The sequence below is a fragment of the Anthonomus grandis genome, chromosome 2 (assembly GCF_022605725.1).
Source record: "Anthonomus grandis grandis chromosome 2, icAntGran1.3, whole genome shotgun sequence".
In the NCBI taxonomy this organism is placed as follows: domain Eukaryota; kingdom Metazoa; phylum Arthropoda; class Insecta; order Coleoptera; family Curculionidae; genus Anthonomus; species Anthonomus grandis.
The window spans coordinates 30,074,152-30,100,767 of record NC_065547.1 but is presented as its reverse complement, the minus strand read 5'-3'; the positions used below and the strand labels follow the sequence as shown (position 1 = coordinate 30,100,767).

At 33.6% G+C, this 26,616-nt stretch overlaps 2 protein-coding genes across 5 annotated transcripts in view; one reads left to right on the top strand and one right to left on the bottom strand.

Moving 5' to 3' along the window:
- Window positions 1-26,616, bottom strand: part of LOC126750738 (N-acylneuraminate-9-phosphatase) — a 97,634-nt gene that overhangs the window by 23,987 nt on the left and 47,031 nt on the right. Inside the window, exons 1-2 of one of the 4 annotated variants that reach the window (XR_007665810.1) lie at window positions 21,942-22,109; window positions 21,671-21,882 (exon numbers count right to left, since the gene is read on the bottom strand). The exons of the other annotated variants lie outside the window; for them this stretch is intronic. The gene's annotated coding sequence lies outside the window, so the exon portion shown is untranslated. Of the gene's footprint in view, window positions 1-21,670; window positions 21,883-21,941; window positions 22,110-26,616 lie in introns of those variants that run through there. 4 annotated transcript variants of the gene reach the window in all.
- Window positions 1,798-20,271, top strand: LOC126750737 (putative tRNA (cytidine(32)/guanosine(34)-2'-O)-methyltransferase). The gene is made up of 4 exons (XM_050460450.1): window positions 1,798-2,190; window positions 7,518-7,698; window positions 14,062-14,637; window positions 19,955-20,271. The coding sequence occupies exons 1-4, from the start codon at window positions 1,861-1,863 to the stop codon at window positions 20,245-20,247; spliced, it is 1,380 nt and encodes a 459-aa protein (XP_050316407.1). The 5' UTR covers window positions 1,798-1,860; the 3' UTR covers window positions 20,248-20,271.

The window sequence follows — 26,616 nt, the reverse complement described above, 5'->3', positions numbered from 1 at the left end:
GTTGACGAGGAAACATTTAATAAAGATATAGAGGAAATTAGGAATTCAATAATGGATATTTCTGATCAGCTTAAATACTACTCATCCCAAATCGCAATTTTAAACATTTGTGAATCATTAATGGAGAGCTATTCATTTATTGAAAACTATCTTAATGATGTCATAAATGCAATAACTTTCGCAAGATTAAAAATACTACATAGTTCAATCATCACCCCGCAAGACTTAATTGAGTCCTTAAAGCACATATCACAATCATTACAAACCAATAACCTTCCATTACCAATCTACACTTCTAGTGTGGCTCAATATCTCGATATAATAGAACTACAAGCATACCAAATAGATTCTAGAATAATTTTTGTTCTCAACATACCACTGGTAGATCCTGAAAAATATACTTTGTTTAATTTGTATCCAATTCCAATATTGGATAGTCGAACAGGTCTTCATCATATTTTAACTACATCATATAAACACATTGCGCGAAATGATGATTCACTGTTGTATGTAACAATCCGGAACCTAGCAACATGTAAATCTCTTGGAGGAAGAACAAAACTATGTTCCAGTATTCTTCCATATCCAATAGACACAGACGCCATCTGTGAAGCCCAACTCCTCAGACAACTAAGTAATCTACCCAGGACATGCCAGACTTCCATAATACTTGCAAAAGATTACAACATCCAAGAAATTAGCCAAAACTTATGGCTAATAGCCGTTGCTGACCCTCTTCCCATAACAATCAAATGTGGTACCAGAGATATCGTCACGAAAATCACTAACAACAATACACTCTTGAAACTCCAACCTGAATGTAATGCATTTGTTGGCAGCACGAGAATCCACGCCCAAAAACAGATTGACACACATGACAACATCACTTATAGCAGTCATCCAGTTATTATACCCTATAGCTGCTGTGACCACATACCAGAAAAAATACATTTGCCCGATTTGAAACCACTTAAACTGAATAAATTGAACGTAGAGGAGCTCAACATAGCACAACATAAGCTAAACCAATATTCTGACGAACTAGACCGGCTCATAAAGCAACCTTTTGTTAACAAACACATAAGCTGGTTTACTATTGTAACAATAATCTTGATTGTAGTATTGCTCATCCTCTACATCACCTGTAAATGCAAAAAACGAAGAAATCTCAAAATAGGAATCGCCACTTCAAGCGATGACTATCCTCCTTCACCACCTAAGCATCCAGGCAATACTTTTACCAGACAATGGAGGAAGATCCTCCCCAGAAGAAGACCAAGCATCCATATTGGAGATCTCGTAGAAGAGGGAGAAGAACTAGAGCTCAACCCGAACAAACAGATGTGTTAAAAAGTTGCTGTCACCCATCAACTTTTTTCTTAATGGGGGAGCTGTTATATCCGATTTTCCCACAACAAATGTCACCTTCACAAAGTCACCCAGTCCTTGGTTCTCACCGGATCAAATAACACTTATCTAAACCAGATAAGTCACTTCCCAGACGCCGGATCAGCAGACACCCACACACACGGTCAACCAAGATGCCTGTTCCCACTGAATCGGCATATTTTACGTATAAATAGGATAACAAAAACTATTGTATAAGATTTTATTAGATTAGACTCTTTAAGTTAAGTCATGATACTGTAATTTTTGATTTTATATAATAAAAATATTTTTTAAAAAGTTAATTTTAAAATCAGTGATATAACATGTATAAACACGCAACGCCACTGAAAAATGCCTCTACACAAAAAAAAGAAGAAGAGAAGAACGATAACCTTCAACCGTCAAATTTGACATCTGCCATATGTTTTTTGTTGATTTTTTAAAGTTTAAAAAAAAAAATATTTTTTAAAAATGGGTAAAACCTCAAAAGATAAACGCGATATCTATTATCGTAAAGCAAAAGAGCAGGGATGGAGAGCACGTAGCGCCTTCAAACTTCTCCAAATCGACGAGAAGTTCGACATTTTCCAAGGGGTTAAGAGGGCGGTCGATTTATGCGCGGCCCCCGGCAGTTGGTCTCAAGTATTATCCCGAAAATTGTATTTAAACGAGGAAATTAATATCAAAGAACCCACACACTTGTTTTACACTGAAACCTTGGCTGAAGAACAGGCCAGGAAAGATATACAGGAAACACCAAAAAAGAATGAGGATGTTAAAATAGTTGCTGTGGATTTGCAAGTAAGTTTTTCAAAGACAACTGTTAATAAGGGGCTCAAAAAAACCTGCTGCATGTAAACTCTGGACTTATCTTGAAATCCCAGACAAACCCTAGGCTTGAAATCTGTTGTATTAAGGTTGTTAAACTGTTAAGGCAGACAAATTTTCTTGGTCACCACCACCAACCTACAATGGTTTTTGTATTCAGAGAAATCTGGTAGTAGATATGAGTGGCTTGTGTTACACAGAAGACTGCAGACAGTTTTTAATATTATTATCCATACATATTTTTGAAAACCTTTATGCATCTTTCCAAATTTAAAAATCATATCAAAAAAATCTCAGCTTCGTAACAGATAATAAACTTAAGCTTGAAGAACACATACCATCATCTATTAAAAAATCTTATTTGGTCCTGAAATCTCTTTTCTGTCATAAGCATTACCTTGAGATGGAAACTAAAAGTGAGCTATGGGATATGCTCATATTGCCCTATCTAAATGAAAAAATAGCTTACTGTACTGAGGTAAATCATCTTAGATATAAGAAGGACTCATATTCTTACAATCCCCACACAAGTTTTTCCTACAATATAGGGGTGAGTATTAACAAATTTGAAATAACTCTCTTTTTAACACCTCTGTTGAATGGTTTAAAAAGATATTTTGGCAGAAGCTCCTCCAAGTAGTGTAATTCGAAAGTATTAATTTTGTTCTAGATAGGTATATGGCATTTGTACTATTTGTACTATTTATATATAAAGTACCTAGTTATATTAATACTGGTAAATGTGATATGTAGGCTCTATCACAAGCTTCATGACAATAATTGTCAGTAATGATAAATAAAGACATTATTAAATTGTTGCATTCTAGGTGAAAAATTAACTTTAAAATAATTAGTTGAACAGTGTTTTAGGAGGAAAGTGAAATATTTTGGGAACATATTCAGAAGGTCAAAATAAGATAAAATAACCCATATGTTTGTCTTACACTGAAATTTGTCTGACTGAGCACTGGTTGAGGCCTAGTGGATGTTTTTTAATATCTGATTATGTTCCTATATTAAATTTTTGTCATCAACAATCTATACATGGAGGAACCATGATCTTGGCTAGGCAAACAATTGAAATGATTTTTTGTAATATTGATAAGTATGATAATCTTCTGTTAGAGAATGTTTTTGAATTCTCTCTTTCTTTTTGTAAGCGTTTTAATTTATATATTCTTTGTGTTTATAGGCCACCTACAGGAGATATTGTTATGTTTTTGGACAAACTTGATTCTCTTTTATCCCAGTTGTCCCTACACTCTAAGGTTATATTGGCTGGTGACTTTAATATCAACTACACTGATGAAACCTTGCCACATACTTCTCTTTTAAGTATTTTAAATTCTTACGACTTGAAAATGCACGTTCTTTCTCCCACACGAATAACTTCTTCATCTACAACTACAATTTACTATTTCTGTACAAGTTTTGATAACGTTTTATGCACAGTACTCCCATCTATAGACCATGAAGCTATTCTTGCTAAAATGCCATATAATACTGTATTATATAAATAAAAACGAGAAACTAATTTAAAATAAAGTAAAATTTTATAAAACTTTGAAAAATACTTAAATGCTAATCATTAAAAAATTCACTTAAACTATAGTACGCTTTACTAGCAAGAAATATTTTCGTCCTTGTACGTAGGCTTTTTTCAGTCTTAAGTTGTCTTATTTCTAGTGGAAGTTTATTAAACAGCTTTCTACCTCCATATATGATAGAGCTATGGACAAGTTCAAAATGAGGAATGGGTAGCCTCAGCAAATAATTTTGTCGCATATTATAGTGGCTTCCTAAGTGGAGTTCCTGTTTATATTTTCTAAAAACTAAGCAAACTGTTTCCAAAATAAAGATACAACACAGGGTTAAAATATTATGACTTACAAAAAGCGGGCAACATCGAAGGTGCGACTCGATAATCGCGAAGTATGCAGATCTGGCGATGGAGAAATTAAGACTGGTGGCAATAACCCTTAGGGCGTAGCAGCCTGATAAGACTTTTCTACATACATTCACAATATGGTCTTCAAATTTAAGAAACTTGTCTATGGAAAGACCCAAAAACTTACTGAACGGTGGCATGGTGATAGCTTCATTATTCAAACATATATCATTTGTATTACATTTAAAATTAAGGATATTTGTTTTGGAAACATTAAATGTCAAAAAATTTGCATCACACCAGTCTTTTATTTTTAACAAATCTGCACGTATATTGGCCTCCATTTGAGAAATATCAGAGTCGTGCCAGAGGATGGTGTTATCATCGGCAAACAATGTAAATTTGCCAGTTACCTGCAGTTGTGGCAGATCGTTCACATAAAGCTTTGGTAAATTGGAATGCACTTGAAACAGCTTCTGACCCACTTACTTTATTTTTTCAAGTTCTGTGTGATAAGATCAATCAATGCTTTCCTAAAATGAGGCTTACAACTAAGAAACGAAAACCATGGGTCGAAAACCTCAGTTTTTTGACTAAATTGTGCAAATATACCACAAATGAAAATATCCTTGTATATCATCAGAAATACCGTAGTCTGTACAGAAAGACAATTAAAGCAGCAAAATCTAATTATTAGGCAAAGGCAAAGAGAGTGTTGGTTGATTATTAATGATTTTAGACATTGTTATAGAAAAGTATCTGGACCGGAATTTAGACCTGACATTTTAAAAGACTATTATTGTGATATACCTAATATCTTGCTCAAAGGCATTCGTAGTAACATTGATCTCTTACACTATCTTCAACAAGTGTCGGCTGAGCATTCATTTTTCTTTCATCCTGTCGGTCATACCGAAGTAAAAAATGAAATCAAACGCCTAAAGAACCATAAATCATCTGGAGCTGATGGGATATCTTCGAGGTTGTTACTCTTTTTGCCTGATTCAGCCTTAAATGGTTTAGTTCCTGCCATAAACAATTCTTTACATAATGGCATCTTTCCTTCATGTTTAAAAGAGGCAGTGGTTATCCCTCTTCATAAGGGTGGAGATTTGGATCAGCCTTGTAATTTCCGTCCCATTTCTATTTTGTCTACCCTCTCTAAGATAATTGAAAAACTTGCAAAAAGCAGAATTTTGTCCTTTTTACATCATAATGGCAATTTGTCTGCAAATCAGTTTGGATTCCAAGCCGGTAAAGGGACTCATGATGCTGTTTTTAGCTTTTTGGAGAGCGTCTATGTGTCCTTGAATTCTGGAGAGTCATCGGCGACAGTGTTTTGTGATCTATCCAAAGCATTTGACTGTGTGGATCATGGGATACTGTTATCTAAGCTCGATAAATATGGTTTTAGGGGCGTAGCGTTGCGATGGCTTGAGTCCTATCTATTAAATCGTACTCAGAAGGTTACAGTGTCAGGGCGTTTGTCTGCTTCTAGATCCCTAAAATGCGGCGTTCCCCAGGGTTCAGTGTTGGGACCACTGTTATTTTTACTGTATGTGGATGACTCGAGTTCATTAAAACTGCAGGGCAAGGTGGTTCAGTTTGCTGATAATACCACCATACTATGGAGCCATAAAAATTCTGATTATATTAAGACTTGTATTCTTGAAGACCTTCAGATTTTATCAGGGTGGTGTGCTTCCAACAGGCTCGTGTTTAATGTAAGAAAAACGTCTATTATGGGGTTTAAGTGCGATGTTCAGGGTCTGATGTTTGACGAAAATTCCCTCTTGCAGAATAAAGAGTGCTGCAAGTTCCTAGGAATTACCATTGATGATCGCCTTCGGTTTGAAGATCATATTTTACATTTAGCTGGGAAATTATCTTCTGGATGTTTTGCAGTAAGAATGGCAAAACAAGAGCTGGGAGGGGTGGTTGCACGTTCAGTGTACTTTTCACTTATTGAATCTCATATTCGGTATGGCTTGCCTTTTTGGGGTTTAACCAATAAGGGGCTACTTAACATTGTCTTTGTTATTAAAAAAAAAGCAGTTAGATACCTGTGTTCTGCTAAGTTAAGAGATTCTTGCAAACCCCTCTTCATTTCTGAAAAAATCCTAACTCTATTTTCACTCTTTATCTTAGAAACAGCTGCTCTTATTCACAAAATTTCCAAACTACCCTCTGACACTGGCCATTTGACTCATCGTGTAAATGATGTTCCCCTACCTATTCCTACGTCCTCCCTTACCAAAAATTCATTAATTTACATAAGTAAAAAAAATTACAATCGTGTTCCTCTATGTGTTAGACATATATCGGATGTTAAGAAATTTAAAAGAGAATTAAAGACGCTTTTATTGGCTAAGGCATATTATAACCATGATGATGACTTTTTTAATGATAGGTTTTAACCTTGGACATGTTGGAAAGTTTTTTTTTTCTTTCCTTTTTTCTTTAGTTTTGTCAACAAGTTTACCTTTATTTAGTAATTGATTGTTTTATTTAGTTATCTTTAATTCAAGTATGTTCAAAAAGTTTTGTCTTCTTGTGTTTAATTTTGTTCTTTGTTTTGTCAATTTTTGAAATTGTATTTTTGTTTTGTTTTTTTTTAGCTTGTAGGATGCTTGTACACAAGATTATTCTTACGTAATATAGCACATTTTCTTTCTTTCTTTCTTTCTTTCTTTAATCATGTTTCAATTTCAATAAATATGTTTTACCCATGGACAGGTTTTATAAACTTTATTTTTGATAACCCCCCACAGAAATAAATCCAAAGGGGTAAGGTCTGGTAAGTAATTGTTAAAATCAATATTCTTAGAAAGTAAATTTGTGGTGTGATAGTTTAAAAGACTATATTATTATTGGATCATTCTGCTTTAATACAACTTTAAATAGTCCAAGATTTTTAATTTTAGAAAATTAATTTTGGGATGTTGTTTATGATTTGCTGTTAACTTATAGAGAAAATTTGTATGTCAAGCTAGATGTCTCTCCAATCTATAATGTGACCTCTGTGAAGATGGCTCAAGGAAAATTTTTAAGATAAATGGATTGGTTGCAATAGTCCTTTTGTAGCATGGCCTCCTAGGTCTGAATTTTTTTCTGTGGGTTTCTATAAAAAATAAAGCTTAACCCATCTATGAATAGTTAAACATTAGAAGAGTTAAAAACTAGGAAAACCATATATATATATATATATATATATATATATTTTTTTTTTTTTTTAAATTTATGTATAAGGGCTGAATAAAAGTGGCTAATTTTTGGAACAATAAAATGCTATATACTATTATTGTTGTTCTATTAGGCTTTTTCACCAGAAAGACATGTTTAGTTTAATTTAATTTATGTATTACTCTAGGTAATGAAATCATAATTTAAAATATCTATTGTTTGATTTTAGCCAATGTCTCCATTACCAGGAGTCATTCAGATACAGGGCGACATCACAAAGTATTCAACGGCTCAACAAATTATTGCACATTTTGAAGGGGAGCAAGCTGATCTTGTTATTTGTGATGGAGCTCCTGATGTGACAGGGTTGCATTGTATGGATATTTATATACAGGCCCAGTTATTGCTTGGTGAGTAAATTCTACTACTATTAGAACCCTTTATAAAATTTTAATGGATCAATAGACTGTCCTGAATTTACTATGTTTGATGGAAATTAATGTGCCACAAAGAGCTCTGAGAACACTTTCACAGAACAAATAGTGGTTAATGTTCTTCTTTGTCATTTTCTAAATAGGAAACAAATTGTTTACTGATAGTGATGAGAAATCTTTAATGATGCTTTTAAAGCAGTTAGCTAAAAAATTAAGAAAGTTCTGTGATATAAATTAATTGGTATTTCAGTTGATCAGATTTAGTTCTTTTATTTTCCTGTTTTATCTGCTATGGTACAGTTGTGTAGTTTCATCCTGTATAGGTCTGTATATACTCCATAGGATTTTTCAGTCCATTCTCATTATTTTCATCATGGTCCAGATCTCATGGGCATAAGTCATATATTTTTGAATATATGTATAAATACTTTTATAGGAATAAAGTCACTCATGGGAATTAGGTAAGTATCAGCCAAGTTAGAAGATCTAGTGAACCTAATCTTCAGGACAGCTATATTAGTTCCCTCATAGCAGAAAAAGCTAAGGCTTTACAACTCTCTTATAAAGGGCGACTTTCGTGAATATTTAGAGAAAGCTTTCAAAAATCCATCAAGTTAAGTTTTAATTAAGTAATTTAAACTTCACATACTTTCAACTTACTAATTCAGTAATTAAGCAATATATTCTAAAAAAACCATCAAAGACACTTTGTACCCTCTAAAAAGTGTGGAACTTAAGAAATCTTAACCATGTTATGTATATCTGTAATAAATATTTCCCAAGCAATGTTTTTAGTATTTCTAGCAAAAAATCAGCCTTAGTAATTTTCACACGACACAATCTACAAATAAAAAATCAAATAATTTTCAGTAATACTACCCTTCCATGGATAAAAGAACTAAAATACCTTGGTGTATATTTAAACCAAAAATTGACATGGAATACCCATATAAATTATATCTTACAAAAAGCTGAAAAGAGCTTGAATATTTTAAAATCAGTCACTGTCCGAAAATGGGGCTCTAATCTTAAGACATCTTTAATGTTCTATCGACCATTTACTAGATCGTTGCTGGATAACGGCTCAATGTTTTATGGTTCTGCTACTAAAACGAGACTACTAAAGGTTGATCGTATGCAATATCGAGCTTTGAGATTAGTCACAGGCGCTTTAAGATCCACGTCGATTGAAGCATTACTGGCAGAGACTAATGAGCATTTGGTTAAAAGGACACATAGGATTGCTAGGAAATGAATTGGCAGATAAAGAGGCCAAGGAAGCAATTACGACAGATTCTTTCCAAAGTACACTTTAGTGATATAGTTCCAATTATTACATAAATTAGGAATAAATGACTCATATATATGTAATTGTGACAACCAGTCAATTGATGATTTGAACCATATTTTATTTGAATGTAAAAATAATATTGACGCAGTGATGTTTCTGCATAATAAATTGAAAGAGCTTGGCTTGCCTCCTATGTGTCATACTTCATTTATGGCAAACGTAATTGCGGACGATAGAATGGAGTCTAATTTTATACAATTTTTGAAATTGTCCAAAGGGAAAATATAACTTGAATTTGTAAGCAAGTTTTTAGTAATTTTAGTTACTTGGAGATCCTTGTTTTTCCCTATTGTTGTTTATCTACCTATCCGCCCCCCCCGTATGTTTTGTCTTTTAAAAAATGTCCTGCATTGGCTCCAGGACGAGAAGCGTGTGACTCTGTCTAAGATCCCTAGTATTAATCTTTCTTGCACTATTCCTTTGTTTTTACTTGTTATTAGATACAATTTCATACTACCCAACAGTATAATTTTTTAAATACTATATTAGCAACCTGTTCTATTATGCATGAGTTCCTATATTGGAACACGTGGCTAAATGTGCCAAGCACAAGGCCAAAAAACGAAAAAAAAAAGTGTGGATGATCTGCAAAAAGTTGGGATATTGTTTAAAATTTGACTTCTTATTAAAATCAAAATCAAACTTCATAAAAGAGCTTGGGAATCAGGGTTGCAACAAAGCTCACTGAGAGTTTTGATGGAAAAAATCATACATATTTTGACAATTTTTTTAATAGCATTGATTTAATGCAAAGTTTGAACCAACATGGGATATGTGTGTGATGTGGGATATATGATATATGGTTAGTAGCATTGTGTATTTTTAAATTTTTTAAACGCTTGCGTTGTAAATGCACATTACTTATATATAATTGTGACCTTTTCGGATAAATTACCAGCAATGGTTTTTAGAACAACTGTTGGTGGTCTTGTAGCCGTAGAGAACGGGCACCACAAATCCAAATAAAAAATTCAAAGCCGTTTACAATATAACACAGTCATAATTTCAAACATCTTTCGAAAGCATTGCCTGGACTTTGCCTGGAACTTATCCAGTCCTACCTTTGTGAGCGTCAGCAGATGATGACTTGTGGAGGAAGAACATCCTCCATACTTCCAATAACAACAGGGGTGCCTCAGGGATCGATCTTGGGTCCTCTTCTATTTTTACTTTATGTAAATGAATTACCCGCCCACTTCTCAGAGGTGATATCTGTACAATATGCGGATGACACAACTCTTCTCAGTCGGCATTCAGATCTGATTTCCCTACAGAATGGCACTAGTGCAACTCTTCACACTCAAGTTAAAAGTATTGTTTGCTGACAATAATCTATGCTTGAATCTAAATAAAACAGAGGTGGTTAATTTCTCTTAAAAAGGGAAAGACATCAGAGAATAGACGCGATTAAATTTCTGGGTGTTTATCTAGATAATAAATTATCATGGAAGAGCCAATATAATAGATCTGGCAATAAAACTCTCGTCGGTTCTTTTTCTGTTGCGCAGAATTGTTCAATTGGCGCCTCCAGTAGTATGTAGAACGGCGTATATGGGACTTTTTCAATCAAAGTTGTCATATGGACTGTTATTTTGGGATTTTTTGTTTAACTCGACTGACTGGCAGAGAGCATTTAAGTTGCAAAAATCGGCACTCAGAATTTTAGAAAACAAAAAACCAATAGATAGTTGTAGACCTTCATTCAAAAATTTAAAAATCATGACAATGCCTGGCCTATACATTCACCAATGTCTGATGTTTGCTAGAACACACTCTTTCAGATTTAGCAGGTAAAAATAGTAAATAGTAGGTACTTATATGACACCAGACATGGAGGAAATCTCTTACTTCCACAACACCGGCTTAGTCTGACCCATAAGGGCTATATGACTAATGCCATAAAACTTTTTAATGCAATACCCGAAACCACAAAACAACTACATTAAAATAGATTTAAGCAAGTAACAAAAAACCTGATTTTGGAGATCTGTCCATACTCATTGGACGAATTCTACAATAGTCTTTAACCTAGTCTATCAAAATTTATCGAATATTATACTTTCATACCTTTATAACAAATGTTTCATACATACTTGTGAGCATTTCTGATGCGAACCAAAATTGTATTTTGTTTTATATTGTGAACAAAAGTAAGTTTATTTTATTTGCTATGTTATGTAGGTAAAACTCTGATAGATTAATGTCTCCCTTTATGCACTGCATTATGGGCGTTTGACAGTCTATAATTTTTGGCGATGCTAAGCTGTTGGTTGTATATGAGCAAATAAAGAAGTATTATTATTATTATTATTATTATAATTGGTTCAAAGGTCCTTTCTCTTTTTCAGGCCACAAATTCACTTCGCTTTACCAGAAAAAGTTAAAAAATTGATTTCTTTATGTGTGTAAACCGCAATTGTGAAAATGGTTTTTGAATTAAAAAAGGAAAAGAACTTACATGCGAAGATTAGGTAGATAAGGAATACACCAAAACCAAATGCATGCTCGAAATCCCAAAAATATTTCAAATCTACTACTTGAAGTACATCATTTTGACAATTTCCAATTTAGAAAATAATGCCAATTTACGACCCACAATTTGGCAGTAAAGGACTATAAACTAATGACCTAGTTTTGATATTCAAATAGTTAAAATTAATAAGAATAAATTATTCTTTCACTCTACATCCGCATATATTTTATTTTTAACTTATCGTAAGTTTGCATTGTTACTGTAATATTTCTATTATACAGTGCATCCCAAAAGTTATGTCTAAATTCATTTAAAATTCAGGGGTGTGTTCGAAAAAAAAACGCTCTGACCCGTCGATTTTTATTTCAAGTTGCGCATTTTTGTACGTGAAGTTTGTATATACAGGGTTGCTCAAAAATAAATTACGACCATCAACTTCATTTTTTCAAATTAAAGCACCTTTTTTTATTTCATCTTTAAATTTCTCGTGGAATTCTACGTATGTTTCATGCATCATGTCCTTTACCTAAAGTCAAAAGTTATCGAAAAAAAGACGATTCATGTAACAAATAAAAAAGGAACAAAAATTAAGTTAAATGTTCAAAATGGTTGCCATTCACGGCTTGACAATATTCAAGGTGATCAATAAAGTCTCGTTGCACATTTTCAATCATTTCCGGAGTTATGGCGCGCACTTCTCTGCGAATTCTCTCTTTCAAGTCGTCTAGATTATTTGGCCTATTAACAAATACCTTCGACTTGAGGTATCCCCACAAAAAAAAGTCCATTGGTGTTAGGTCAGGCGACCTAGCAGGCCATTCGACGGGTTCTCTCCTTCCTATCCACGGATTGGGAAAGGTTTCATCCAAAAATGTACGCACAGTGGCAGCATAGTGCGGAGGAGCGCCATCTTGCTGGAAAATTAGTTCTTCGTCAGGATAGTCTGGGTCCAATGGATTTGGAAATAATGCTAGTAATGCTGGAACTAATTCAAATTGGAGAAAATCGAGATACACTTGTCCCGTTAAAGTCTGTTCAAAGAAAAAGGGACCTATTACTCTTCCGCGTACTATTGCACACCACACATTTAGTTTTTGAGGGTACTGGGTATTTACCTCCATCATCCAATGAGGATTTTCTATTGCCCAATATCGACAATTTTGTCTGTTCACACTACCATTTAAACAGAACGTGGCTTCATCGGAAAAAATAATATTTGTTACTAAATTATTATTTAGATTGCACATGTTTTGTAAGCGTTCACAAAGCTCATTTCGCCTATCGAAATCATCATCAAATAACTCTTGCATAGGAATAACTTTGTAGGGGTGATATTTGTACTTTTTTACTATTCGGTGAACTATAGATTTCGCCATGTGTAAATTTGCCCCAATCTGCGACAGAGGAGTGCATGGATTTTCTTCCAAAGAAAGCAAAACGTCAAGTTGTTCATTTTCGAGCAGGACGATCAGATTTTGGCAGATCTCTAACATGACCGAATTTTCTAAATTTAGCCTCTATTCTACTCACCACCTTTTGACATATCGGAGGACGATCAGGATGGATTTCAGTGAATAATTTAGCAGCTTCTCTTTGAGTACGTGTTCTATCACCAAACCCAACCATGCACAGAATTTCTATTTTTTCTCGTTCCGTTAACTTTACCATTGTGAAAACCGCAACTTTGCTCGTACACTTCACACTTGACAATATCTGTTTGGCGTACAACTGTCATACAGTTTCTATGAAAATACACGGTCACCAGCCAAGAAAAAAAACACGAATGAATAGAATTTTGCTTTGTATACAAATTATCAGAGATAAGGTGACTCGTAAGGTGAACTTCAATAATAATGTTTGGTCGTCTTTTTTTCGATAACTGTTGACTTTAGCTATAGGACAGGATGCATGAAACATACGTAGAATTCCACGCGAAATTCAAAAATGAAATAAAAAAAGGTGCTTTCATTTGAAAAAAATTAAGTTGATGGTCGTAATATATTTTTATGCAACCCTGTACATACAAACTTCACGTACAAAAATGCGCAACTTGAAATAAAAATCGACGGGTCCGAGCGTTTTTTTTTCGAACACACCCCAGAATTTTAAATGAATGTAGACATAACTTTTGGGATGCACTGTATATTGTGTATCACTTTACTTTGTTTTCTTCATTTAAAACGTTACACCAAAGAATGTTCGACTAAATTCAGGTGCGCATCAACCTGAACTTGATAGATCATACTGAAGTACAAGATTATTATGCGGCACTAAGGCAAAACCAGCACGCATTGACTGGCTATTTAGCACTTGCCAAGTACCATCATGTTTGGAAAAATATATTTGATAGATGGAAAAATATATGATAGAGACTCTAGGTTAAGTTAATTTATAAAATCAATATTTTGGGTTAATTTTTGTGAAATAGTGTGATTTTTTGCTAATAAAATCGTTTATTATATTATATAATATTTTAGTTTAATATGGCATTTAAATTCTTTTATCACGCTTCCAGGGGCAGTTCACATAACATGCAATGTCTTAAAAAGAGGGGGCACCTTCATAGCAAAAATATTCCGTGGCAAAGACAACGACCTCCTTACGAATCAACTCCTAATGCTATTCGAAGAGGTGCACGTGGCCAAACCGAAAAGCTCCAGGAATTCCAGTATCGAAGCCTTCGTGGTTTGCCAGGGCTACAATCCCCCGGAAGGTTTTGACCCCAAACTGATAACCCCTTACTTGGACGTTTCCAATAAAGATTTTAGTACATTAGAAGGTATAAATAGGGTCATTATCCCTTTTGTTGTTTGTGGTGATGTCAGCGCGTACGACGCGGATGCAACGTATCCACTGCAGTTGGAAGGGGAGGCACCATATAAATATAGGCCTCCTGTACAGCCGCCGATTGCTCCCCCGTATAGTTTTAAGCAGGAACCGACTAAAACGGATATAGACAATTTTTTGAAGAAGATTAACGAGGCAGCTAAAACTGTTAATTTGGGAATGGGACCGGATATGAGGAGTTTGAACGAGAGCGTTAGGAGATTAAATTTGGTGGATGTTAATATGCCCGGGCCCTCGAGCGTTGGTAAGTTGAGAGTGTCAGTATGAACAAAATAATGTAATTTTGCCTAGTATTAAGATATTTTTTTGGATTCTATATAGTTTAATCTGGCAAGAGATTAATGTTCCAAAATTTATTTACATTTTAATAGCAAAAAAATATTTGAAAATAGCTATTTTGAACGAAGTAGTTGTGAACATTTTTAATGAGGGCATTGTTGGAATGGGGTCCAAAAACGCCGATCTTTATTCAAATATCGATGTTTCGAGTTTTTATAAAGTTATCCTCAAGACCTGCATACTGAATTGTTAAGAATGTTAAAGTACGAATGTAATTGAAAGTACACAGAATTAGAAAATGTATGTCTAAAAAAGACGTTTATCATTATCTCTCCTTTACTTAAACTTTGGATTTCTTGGTTAATACAGATTGAGAGATAAATAGAAATTTATTTTGCTTTACGGTAGTGTTACTGTATTATAGCGGTTTCTAAATTAATATAACAGAAGGGACAGGGCTGTGTTGCTCTTGGAAATGCTCTTAGAAAATAGAAATGAAAGGTGCTTTTTTGTATTTAGAGCAATTGATATATTCTTAGGCTATCTTCAGTGCCAACTAAAAGTGAGAAAGAATACATATTTTTAAAAATGGTAATAAGCAAGTTAAGGATTAATGTCCAGTAAATATATTTTTTTTAGAACTCACTTGTCAATGGACAAGCATACAATACATTTAGAAAAATGAGACTAATTGATACATTTAAAATGGTTTTGAAATTAATAAAACACTAAAACTTCTACACCCATCATTTAAATTCATATAGTTTAAAAGTTTTTCAAACAGGTAAAAAAATTTAAAAACGGGTTTCGACCTAGAGTTGGAACTCTAATAGAGAATAATGAAGGTAATTTTATTGCAAATGAAGTGGAAGTGATGGAGACTCATATATTTATATATTACCGAATCCACCAATTTTACAAAAATAAAATATACCAAAAGATACTAATATTTATACAACTTTAGCTAGATAATACTAAGACATAAATCAATGTTTCAAACTAATTTAAAGAAACATGTTAAAGTCACGAGTCACTAATGAATTTGAGAGAACTCCTAAAACTGCTAAAAGAAACGTGCAAGAACTCAAGAAAGTCAAGACTATACCTATCAAAAAAACGTTGCATTCTAGTTATAGGATTATACTGTCCATAAGAACTACTGTCAAAATCTACATAGAAGAGTTTTTTAAGTCTAGTCAATTTTTGCGCTCGAAAATTTAGCCTATTTAAAAGATAATCACAATCAGTAATGCCAGATATTAATTTAAAAATAAAACACAAGTCTGAATTATTACACCTTAACTCAAGTGGGTCCAAAGAGAGAACTGACATGACCGATTTGTAATCAGTGTGACCATTAGCTAATGGAATCGCATAGTTAAGTTAAAAAAACAATTTCTTAAGAATTTATTTTGGATTTTCTCAATATTTTCAATATGAGATTTATAAAATGGAGACTATACAGAACTAGCTTACTCCAAACCAGAACAGATTAACGAACAGTACAGAACTTTATAGACAGAGCATGAGAAGTCTTGACTGCATCTTGTTATAAATCCTAGACTTCTATACGCTTTTTAAAGTAACTTTTCAGTATGAGACACAAATGTCAACTTAGAATCGAAAATTACTCCGAGATCCCTAACTTCCGCTATCCTTTGTAAAATAGTGGAACTTATAATTAATATTATAATCAAACAGTCTAAGGCTGCGAATCCTTCCAGAAGTGATTGAATAACACTTTGGAACATTTAAATTTAAACCATTAAGGTTGCACCGTTCACAAAGATTATGCAAGTCATCTTGTATTAATTGACATTGAACATTTGAATCAATAGATAAAAACAATTTTAAATCGTCAGCAAATAATAAAAATTCACAATTTACAAATAATCCTATATCATTAACAAAGATTGTAAAAAGCAACGGACCCACATGCTGAGGAACGCCAGATGGCACAGAAAAGCTGCAAGATAAGAAGACATTAAGCCGTATACATTGCGATCTTCCCAGTAAATAGTCCCCTAGCCAACGAATGACATTTGATCCAAAACCCAAAGCTTGGAGTTTTGCTAGTAGAAGCCCATGATTAACTCTGTCGAACGCCGAAAAATCCGTATAAACAGCATCAACTTATGAACATTCACCAAAAACATTAAACTGATAAACTTCATAATATATTAAACTAGTAACAGTGGAACGACCTTTTTGAAAACCATGTTGATTGTTAATAATAAGGCTTTTACATTGCCCTAACAATTGGTTGGTTACAGGTGCATAAAAAAGTTTGGACAAGGTTGACTGTATACAAACTCCCCGATAATTACTCACAGCACTAGTATTACCAGACTTAAATAACGGCGTAATATACGAATTCTTCCAAAAAGAGAAAAATATTCCCGGCTTTAAAGACAGATTGAATAAAGTGCAAATGGGCTTCGACAGAGTACATACGCATTCACGAAGTAACCAGCTGGGTATGCCATCTGGTCCCGCAGAAGTCTTGCACTGTAAGCCCAGAATCTTGTCAAAAACCTCTACTAAAGATAACTACAAATTTGACATCAAATTGATCTAAAAGCCCTGTCATATAAGATTCAGGTATTTTAAATGCTTTATCAGAATATACGTTTGACAAATATTTGGTAAATAAATTAACTGTATCTCCACCCTCATCACTAGTTTCATTATTCAAAAACATATGTTTAGGAATAGTATTTGACTTTTTAATATTGCTTACATGTTTCCGGAATAACCTAGGATTATTCTCGATACGAAAAATATAATCGCGGTAACACTGACGGCTCAACACACTGCACGACTGCCGAAGCCCAGAAAAAACCAAGTAATCACTTTGTAGTTGAGACTCCTTAAATTTGTGATGAGCAGCTTTTATACGTACAACTAAGCTTCTTAACTCTCTTGAAAAGCATACAGGAAAGCTACCAGTCTTATAGGAGTTAATAGGCACAAAATAGCTGATTCCTTCATACAAAAGGTCATAAAACTTATTTAGAGAAATATTTATATCAGAAGTGTTGTATATAAAGGACCAGTCGATAGATGCAAGGAAATTATTTAAAGATACAAAATCAGCATTTTTGAAATAAAAAAAACTTTACTGTATACTTCAGACTGTACACTTCTCTTCTCTTATTGAATATCCCTTTCCTCGTATCGTACTAGAAACAAAAACCCTCTTCGCATAGTGCTGGCTTTCACTGATGATATAGACATAGCGGGAAATAAAACTGTCCCTATCAAGGAAGAGTTATAAAACTGGAAAAGGCTGCAACAGAAGTACATTCTAGTCGATGCTCTTTTACGTTCCGAAAAATAATTAAATCAAAAAACGTATGCCGTCGTACTAAAACCTACAATAACTACGTATGCTTGTAAAGCATGGACGATGACAAAACAAAATGAAAATGTCAAAAAATTGCACTAATATAGAATTGGAAGAACAACGTATCGTCAAGTTAGGAAGATACCCTAGAAGGAAGAACGACCATTGGGGAGGTCAAAAATGCAGTGGAAAAATAATATTGCAGTCGACTTACGGATTCTAAATACCGAACGAGCAGAGGACCTAATGAAGGACCGCAAAAAGTGGAGGCAGACTGTAAAGTCAGCAATGACCTATCTCGGGTAGTAATGCTAGAGAAAGAGCGAGAAAGCGTAGAAGCGTTAAAACTTAGGAACTTTAACATTATTGGATATAAAAATCAAAATTTGAAACTTCAAAAAACGAACTGCAGTAATAAAGGCATCTGTAAACTAGTATTATATTGTGAAAGGGAAAAATTTAGAGATCTGTAACATGGTGCGTATTTTAGCGTTTTGAATCGTTACGTATTGATTAATGAGAAATTCTAAAATAAGTTTCATACACTTAAATGAGAGCAGAGAAATTTTTATAAAATTTTAGAGATGTGAGTTCTTTATTTATATACTAAAGAAAAGCCAAGCAATTACAATTTCTACAATTAACCTGATGTACCTAGAATGTTTGCATTGGACTGGGGCCGAAATTATGTATAGAAGATTTAATGGGTTCCCCAAAGGCAGATGATGATGGCCTGTTGAGATGTTCCTCACTGCGAGTCTTTAAAGATCTACATATGAACTACAAGACGACCTATAAATTCCGCTCTTAGAGAGAGTCAAATTAGAGGAAGTGTTAATATTATCTAAATATTAAAGAAACGTGTTGTTATTTTTTTTATTTAATTTAGACAGTATAATTGGAATCGAAAAAAATTCTAATGTTTTGATGAGGATAAATCTAAGTTTTTGATTTTAGTCTTTGAAATCAAATTATCAATTAAACTGGGATCATAATTATTATTAAGTGAAATGGTTTGAGTTATTTTTTTTTAGAAAAAATTTAGTTTCCCGAAAAACACACTCCATGCCTTAATATAGACTCAATTTGATACCATAAAACAAATATTTGTTGAAACTTTATAATATAAGAATAATTTAATGTAGATATTACCGTGTCAGTCCTGTTTCCATGTTAAGCATGAATCAACATATAACACTAAAATGCGTGTCTATAATCTATTCGGGTATAAGAAATTGCAACAAAACCAATTGTTTACATGAGTAAATTTTGCTTTAATTACTTCTTTAGTAAGCATATTATCCGAGTGATTTGATATTGTAAGAATGTCAAACCATGGTCTAGCGAGTACATAAGGAGCGATCCCCGCCAGAAGTTCAATTCTAGTCGGAACATGGGCACGATATTTAAATCGACATAAATAGTAGTAAATAAATACAGTATAAATAAGTACTATTTCTGGTAGGCTTAAATAATCGTATTTTAATAAGTTGTCAATGACATTTTTTTGTGCATCGAGTGTTTTAATTCACACGTTAGCGAACGGGAAAAACGCTACAATATTATTACAGACGTGTCGTTTGCAAAAGTTCACTTTTATTTTATAGCAACATATTTGGTGGTAAAATAAAAATATTTTACATATATATATATATTAGAATACAAATAACATAAAGGGCTTCATATATTAGGCCGAAACGTTGGCATTAAAGAGAAAGAGATTGAAACGGCTTGGATTTTACTTGACCCCACATTCAACTTAACCAACCCTTAAAATTCGTTACATATGTTTAAGTGCAGATGGGATGCGACTGCGTTGTGACGTTCAATATATTCGTTTTAAGCAAGGATCGAGCATTTTGTAATATTTACAAAAAAAAAATTAATACAACTCTTGTATTACATTTCATTTATTAAGATTTATTTATTTTTTTAGGCTCGTTGGATTTGCCTGAGGATTTCTGTAAGGACGACATGAGAACCAAACAAATGTTCGACAACGGACCTTATTTCGACCTTATAACGAAAGTGGATAAAGTGAAAAAGTCACAGCCAGAGGAGGAGAGCGAAGCGACAATAGAATTGAGAAATGTGGATTTTAAATTGTTGCCAGACTTCGAGTTTATGTACGAAGATGAGAATGCTGATCCAGAGATTGTGCAGGCTTTGCTACAACATATTCAGCTGGGGAATGTGGCCAATCCCACTACATGTTTTTGTCCAGAATAAATATACGATTTTTCTTAAATTTCAGATGCGTTGTAAAGTTTTTGTTTTACCTTTAGCTCTGTTTTACCTGCAGGTGATTTTTAAGTTCTGAGAGGCAGTGAATGGATGGAGACGGATTAATCAATAAATTGTGGTAAAGTGATTAAATACAATTTAATGATAGATTAGATTTATTGTAGTCCTCCCAAACTGTATTTAGAGCTGTTTGTCTAAGCTGGTGTTTATGATTAAGACGTTATACGTAACATGCATAAACATGATTCAGATACAACTTGTTCGTTCATTCATTCAAGAGCCGAAAGGCTCGTTAAACTTATTTTCTATAGTTAACAATGCAAGACAAAATCGACGCTCCCGCCAAGCGTGAATTGCAATTGGTGATTGGATTTCTGTGGTTTAAAGAGTCAACCCCTGGAAAAATGCATGATTACTTAATAAATGTGTAGGAAGTTCCCAGAAATTCGTACAAACGTGCACGAAAAGGACGTCGTACGGGCGGGTTGTCCCTTAGTTGCGGACGAGACAGTAAAGAAAGTAAAGGAACTTTTGTTTGCAGATCATACCGTGCGAAATTTACGTGAATATTTTGAAATATCACAATGCACACAAATAGAGGCTCATCGAAAATGCTCGCGAATGTCTGCGCCGTTACTGCGAAGACTGGTGAACGGATGAGGAATTTTTAGATTCAGTTGTAACTGAGAACAACACTTAAATCCACTACTTCAAACTAGAAGGCAAGGACCAATCAAAACAATGGCGGCGTTCTAGTTTTTAAGTATCGAGAATTTTAAACAAACCCCATGAGCAGGGAACCTGGTAGTTTCGGTATTCTGGGTAAGAAAGGAGTTTTGTTGGTTGACTACTCAGTGAAAGATACAACTTAATAAATACTCTCTGTAAGAATGAAACACAAGCGGCAAAAAACTGAAGGCGCTCCGACTCGAAAACTGCATTAAACGTGATCGGACTACGTTGCAAAATTATTAAAAATCGAAGCGTTCAGTATTTGTAATTGGTTTTGCAATAAAATAATGCTTACTAGATAGTAAGCAGTAAGTAAAACGATCAATAAGGTTATTGATCGTTTTACTGAAAAATAAAGTCAAAGTTATACCATACACTTTGTTAAAAATCAAAAAAACTTTCTTAAAATGTACTCTGAACCCACCGACAAGTACTCTTTTCTTGCTAATTTTTACCAGTAGATTCAATGGCAAAATCAGATTTTTGGTACTAACAGTAGGTTCCCCAAATCTGATCTTCTAAAATGTGTTGTCATGATCGTATCAAATAAAATACTTCACCAATTTTATTCAATACGTTTCTTTCGTCTATAATCGTTATAATCTAGGGTCCATTCTAAGCTGGTAACAATAAAATAGTAGCAATACATTATGGCGAAGAGGGTCCAAAAAATTACCGGTTGCATCTACTTGCTGCGCAGGGCCTTAACCATTTGTAACATAGCGCCGTTCTTTAACCGGTAACTGTCAACGGTTTTCTCGTTTTTTAAGAACTTCCCTTTGTAGATGAGCCTCTGCTGATCGGCCGCGGTCCCTTCCGCTTCCTGTAATCGTTCCTTCACCGTTTGAATCTGATCTGTCGGTTCTATATCGATCACTTGTTCGGCTCCTCGGATAAAATGCAAAAACCGTTAAGGCGTTAACTTTGATAAATTCACTTAGGCTTACCCACTAAAGGCTTAATCCGAAGGTACATTTGGTAGAGGAAACATCAAGTTTTCACTAAAATTTTGGGTATTTTACAATTGTCCACTAAGAATTTTGAGATGCTTAATTGATGTTGAAAAGTGTCAGAGTTTGAAGTCTGGTATTGTTACACCTTTATTAGAATTTATGTACAGGGTGTATCCGTTTTAGACCACCCGCTATTAGCAACACCATCTGTCGGATAGGATCAGAAATAAAGACTCAAAAAAAAAACAACTGTCAATGTCAAGAAGGTAGTTCATCTGTCAAACTAATGAAATTCGAACCAGATACAGGGTGTGGTCTATTATGAATTCTAGTGACAATAGTATTATCAATAGAGTATTTAACAGAAGTAGAGTAAGGCCAATAAAAACAGATCAAATATCTAGGGTATGGTTGACGCCGAATTTTTAACAGCTTATTACTTGGTTCCCTGATGAAATTGTTGCCATTTAGACTAGCTTATTTTTTTTAACATACAGAGAGGGAACTGGCCCTGGTTACTGTTAAACCTTTATTCGAAATTATATATGTTTGAAGCCTCATCTACTGGGTTAATATGGACCAGAGGTTTTTCATGTTTTTGAATTCAAGCTTCTGCTACATATCGGGATATCTGTCAAATTGGCTATCACTGCGGTTGATATCATCAGGTTGGATAATTCGAATTAAATTCTAGCAAGAGACGGCTATTCTGTAGAATCGTTTTCGTGGTATAATCATAATGGTTATTTTTTGACAGACAGAGTGGACACACAAGTTCTCACTTAACATCATTTTGCTTATTTCGTTATAACTGGAATTTCACTTTTACCCTATTTTTATTGGATTTAACGTACAGGTTTTGTTCTAAACATCTATCACGTGTAAATTAACCAATGGTCAACGTCAAGCTGTTCAATATTGATTGGCACTGCTTATTTTGAACCATAACCAGGGTGTTACTATAGATTTTGTATTAACCCGGTGTAACCTTTACCGCAAGGTAACGATTTCTGAACACACCTCAGTTACATATGTCATTAGTTAAGTGTCAATAACCGATTCCAAGCGGTCTATCGGTAATTACCGTTCCCAAATGGTATTAACCAAACACGTCCAAGCGGTTATAGTTATAACCGCTTGAGATACGTGACGTCACCAATTAGCCCTTTATACGTCATCAATTTGAAACAGTAATTACCCACGTCCGGAGCTGTTTTCTAAACGTCAAATGTCAATGATATTGAAATAAGTGCGGGAAAAAATAAAAACAAACAACAAATTATTTCCTTTTTAAAAATTACACAAAATTTATTATGGCTAATAAGTTTTCTTTTTTAATATTTATGTTTAAGAACTAATTACATATAATATTACTGGCTTCTGGGGTATTATTTAAAAACAAACAGAATTATGATAGTGACAGCTGACAAATTAGGAAGTTACTTCAACCAAATACGTCCAAGCGGACACGATTGGTTATGTTATAAAGGGACTGTTCAAGGTGAACCAAGGGCTTAACCGCGGTTAGAACCGATAGATCGCTTGGAATCGGTTAATGTCAACCTGGTTGATGTTTGATGACGGTGGTTCTTTTCCAACCATAACCATAGTGTGGTCCGTTTAACCCATGTGATTAACGTTGTTATTCTAAAATTAAATAATTATACGTTGGGATTCTAAAATCACGACTCGATCTCGATACTATCACGACTTCCATCGGACTCAGTTATGACGTGGTTCTAAATTTCAGAAGGGTGATTCTAAATTTCAATCGTCGGCTAAACTCGTTTTATTCGATTTGATTTATGTTTGTTGGTATTTATTTGTTATTTTCCCTAATATTTGACAGATGGAAACGTCAATTGTCATTTCTATTGATAAACACTCTTTCAATTTTTTTTCAATCTTTCAACTTTCATTTAAAATCACCACTACCCATAGCGAAATAATAATTGGATTCATGGAAAATCACAAAATTATGCCATATTGGTAATATGGCAACATGGGTGCAATCAATAGCACCTCTAACACCAAGGAAATTGGATCTCTCCATAAATGTTAGTTTATTAAGTTGTCTTTCATCTCTTGTATTTGGAAAATTAATAAATCGGTCAGCAAGGTGACAATCAATAATTTTATGGATCCAACGACTTGCAGTAGTTTCGCTAATTCCAAAATTAAAATCTTGTCCAATGCTTCTTTGTTAACAACCTGTGGCATAAAATCTTGACATCCTAAAACTGCCAATTCAATGGTAACTCTACTTCCTCTGCCTCTAATGCTGACAGGAGGTTGTGGAAAATAGGGTCGAATTAGATCTATTAGTTGTGCTTAAGAAAGCTTCTTGATAAACAAATTAAAAACCTGGACTGACTATTGATAAACAATCGATGAAACAAATACGTTTAAAAAAGGATGCTGACACATTATGCACGAATATTTTTTTAATGTGTTGTATTTTGTAACAGGCAAAGAATGTACTCTTTAAAATGTTCTTTTATTTGCTAATAAAATATACTTTGAGACTAATGAACAAACTTTTCAGAATAAAAAAAGATTCTTAACAAAAAAGTTAGTGAAAAAAAAAGCAACTTGGCAACGTAGAATACCTCTATGTTTACAATGCAAGATCCGATGTTGTCCCTTTCGCTATTTTGGAATTATTATGTATGAAACTAGCGTCCAATCTATCCAGCAACCAAACCTAGAACGCAGCATATGTCGTTTGCCAGCAACCTATTTATAGTCCGCGCTCACTGTTTTTTAATTGATATAATGCCCGTATCTCCTGAAATTCCCAAGGATTTTTAATATTTTTTTGTCCAGCTATTTACAATTAATAACTAAATCGATTTATGGTGGTTATAAAACTCTACAAACTAAAGTTTTTTGAGAAAGTGAAAATAATTTAAAAAGTCGACTATTTCAGTTGAAGAAACTGAAAAGGCTCCCAAAGAATTTGAATTAAACTTTTTTCTATAACATATAATAATAATAATAATAATAATAATAATAATAATAATAATAATAATAATAATAATATAAATAGCATAACAATGTAAATAATACATAAATTGAATAAGTTTTAAACATTATGAAGAACATACAGAAAAAAAAACAAGAAGAGAAGACTAAAATTATAAGAAGCCTAAAATAGAATTTTGCTTACATCACATGACGTAATTAATTATTAAAATAATTATAATTATATCTAGTTTATAAAAGAAAGAAAAAAAAAAGAAAAGAGTAATTAGTGATATAACTTAAAATTAAATGAAATATATTTTTTATATTTTAGTTATTAGTTCGCAGTGTTAGAAAAGTAAGATTTGACAGCTTTTCGAAATAAGACATATATAAGGAAAAGTTTCATCCATATCCTTTGGCAGGTATAGCCGTTTTTATTTTTTAACATCTAACTCAATAATTTTTAACAAAAAACTTTCGTTTGTAGTGACAACTTCATTGGTTGTTTGCAACCATCTCAAATCCCTTTAGATATTTATTATATATTATAGAAAAAATTGAAAGAACTCATCCATTATCTTAAAGAGACCTACGTAACTAGAGAAAAAGTAAAAAACTCTCGGTCTCAAAACATCTTTTTATATGTCACGAAGGTTACATGTTTCGCTAATAAAGCATCATCAATCGGAGAATACCAACATATTTTATAATTATTATTTTTTTATTAAAAGTTTTTGTTTTATTTTATTAAAGATGTTTTGAGACCGAAACTTGGAGTTTTTTATTTTTTTTCTCTTATAGAAAATAGTTTAATTCAAATCCTTTGGGATCATTGGTCACTTCTTTAACATTCGACTTTTTAATTAATTTTCACAAAAAACCTTAGTTTGTAACCACCATAAATCTTAGAAATATGGTAAAGGTAGAATGTGCATAGACCACTGCGCATCCAATTTTAGGCGGATACATAAGGGGCCGCCATTCGTATGGTCTTCGCCTTCTGTTACAGCTGATCAGCTACTTTTGTCAATTAATTTTGTTTGTTTTGAATTAGAGCAGTTGAGGTTATTTATTTTGTTCTTTCTGTTTACAAATCGAAATTTCAATAATTTTTTGTATTAGGTGCATGTTAGTTTTTTTTAATATTTTTTTAAATTTATATGTGACAGGAAAAACACATGCAATGCAGCTATATTCTCGCGAAAGAAGACCGTACTAATGCTGGGCGATGTTTATCGATGTTTTAATTTCTATGCACTATCCAGACCCAGACTAATGACGATTTCGACTGGGCTGCACGGTATCTATTCGAATCATAGAGAAATTAATATTAAATATACTTTATACTTTTAATTACTCTATGATTCGAATACTCTCGGGGGGAGCAGCTGCTCGTATACAGTATTTGCACGGCGCTGGAACGAGCTCGAAAGGGGAATTCGAAAAACCAATCCTCGTTCAATTCAATCAATTTCGCTCCAATCAAGTGCCCATTCTGAGAGCTGTTCGGCTGTGTGGATTTGAGGTTAGGTTACACAGAACCGACCCTATGAGACAGTTCCAAAATAATTGCACTGCAAGCAAGTGCGAAGCGAGTCGAAAACGCACTTAACACTGCTCTTTCTTGGTTTCCACCAGTCGAAATTGTAATTCTATTCGAGTTGCCCACAGAACACTAATATATAGTGCAGCCAGTCGAAAA

Coding starts and splice junctions, on each gene's coding strand:
- LOC126750737 (XM_050460450.1), top strand. CDS start 1,861: ATGGGTAAAACCTCAAAAGATAAACGCGATATCTATTATCGTAAAGCA. Junction 2,191..7,517: donor TAGTTGCTGTGGATTTGCAA/GTAAGTTTTTCA, acceptor GTTTGATTTTAG/CCAATGTCTCCATTACCAGG. Junction 7,699..14,061: donor ACAGGCCCAGTTATTGCTTG/GTGAGTAAATTC, acceptor TCACGCTTCCAG/GGGCAGTTCACATAACATGC.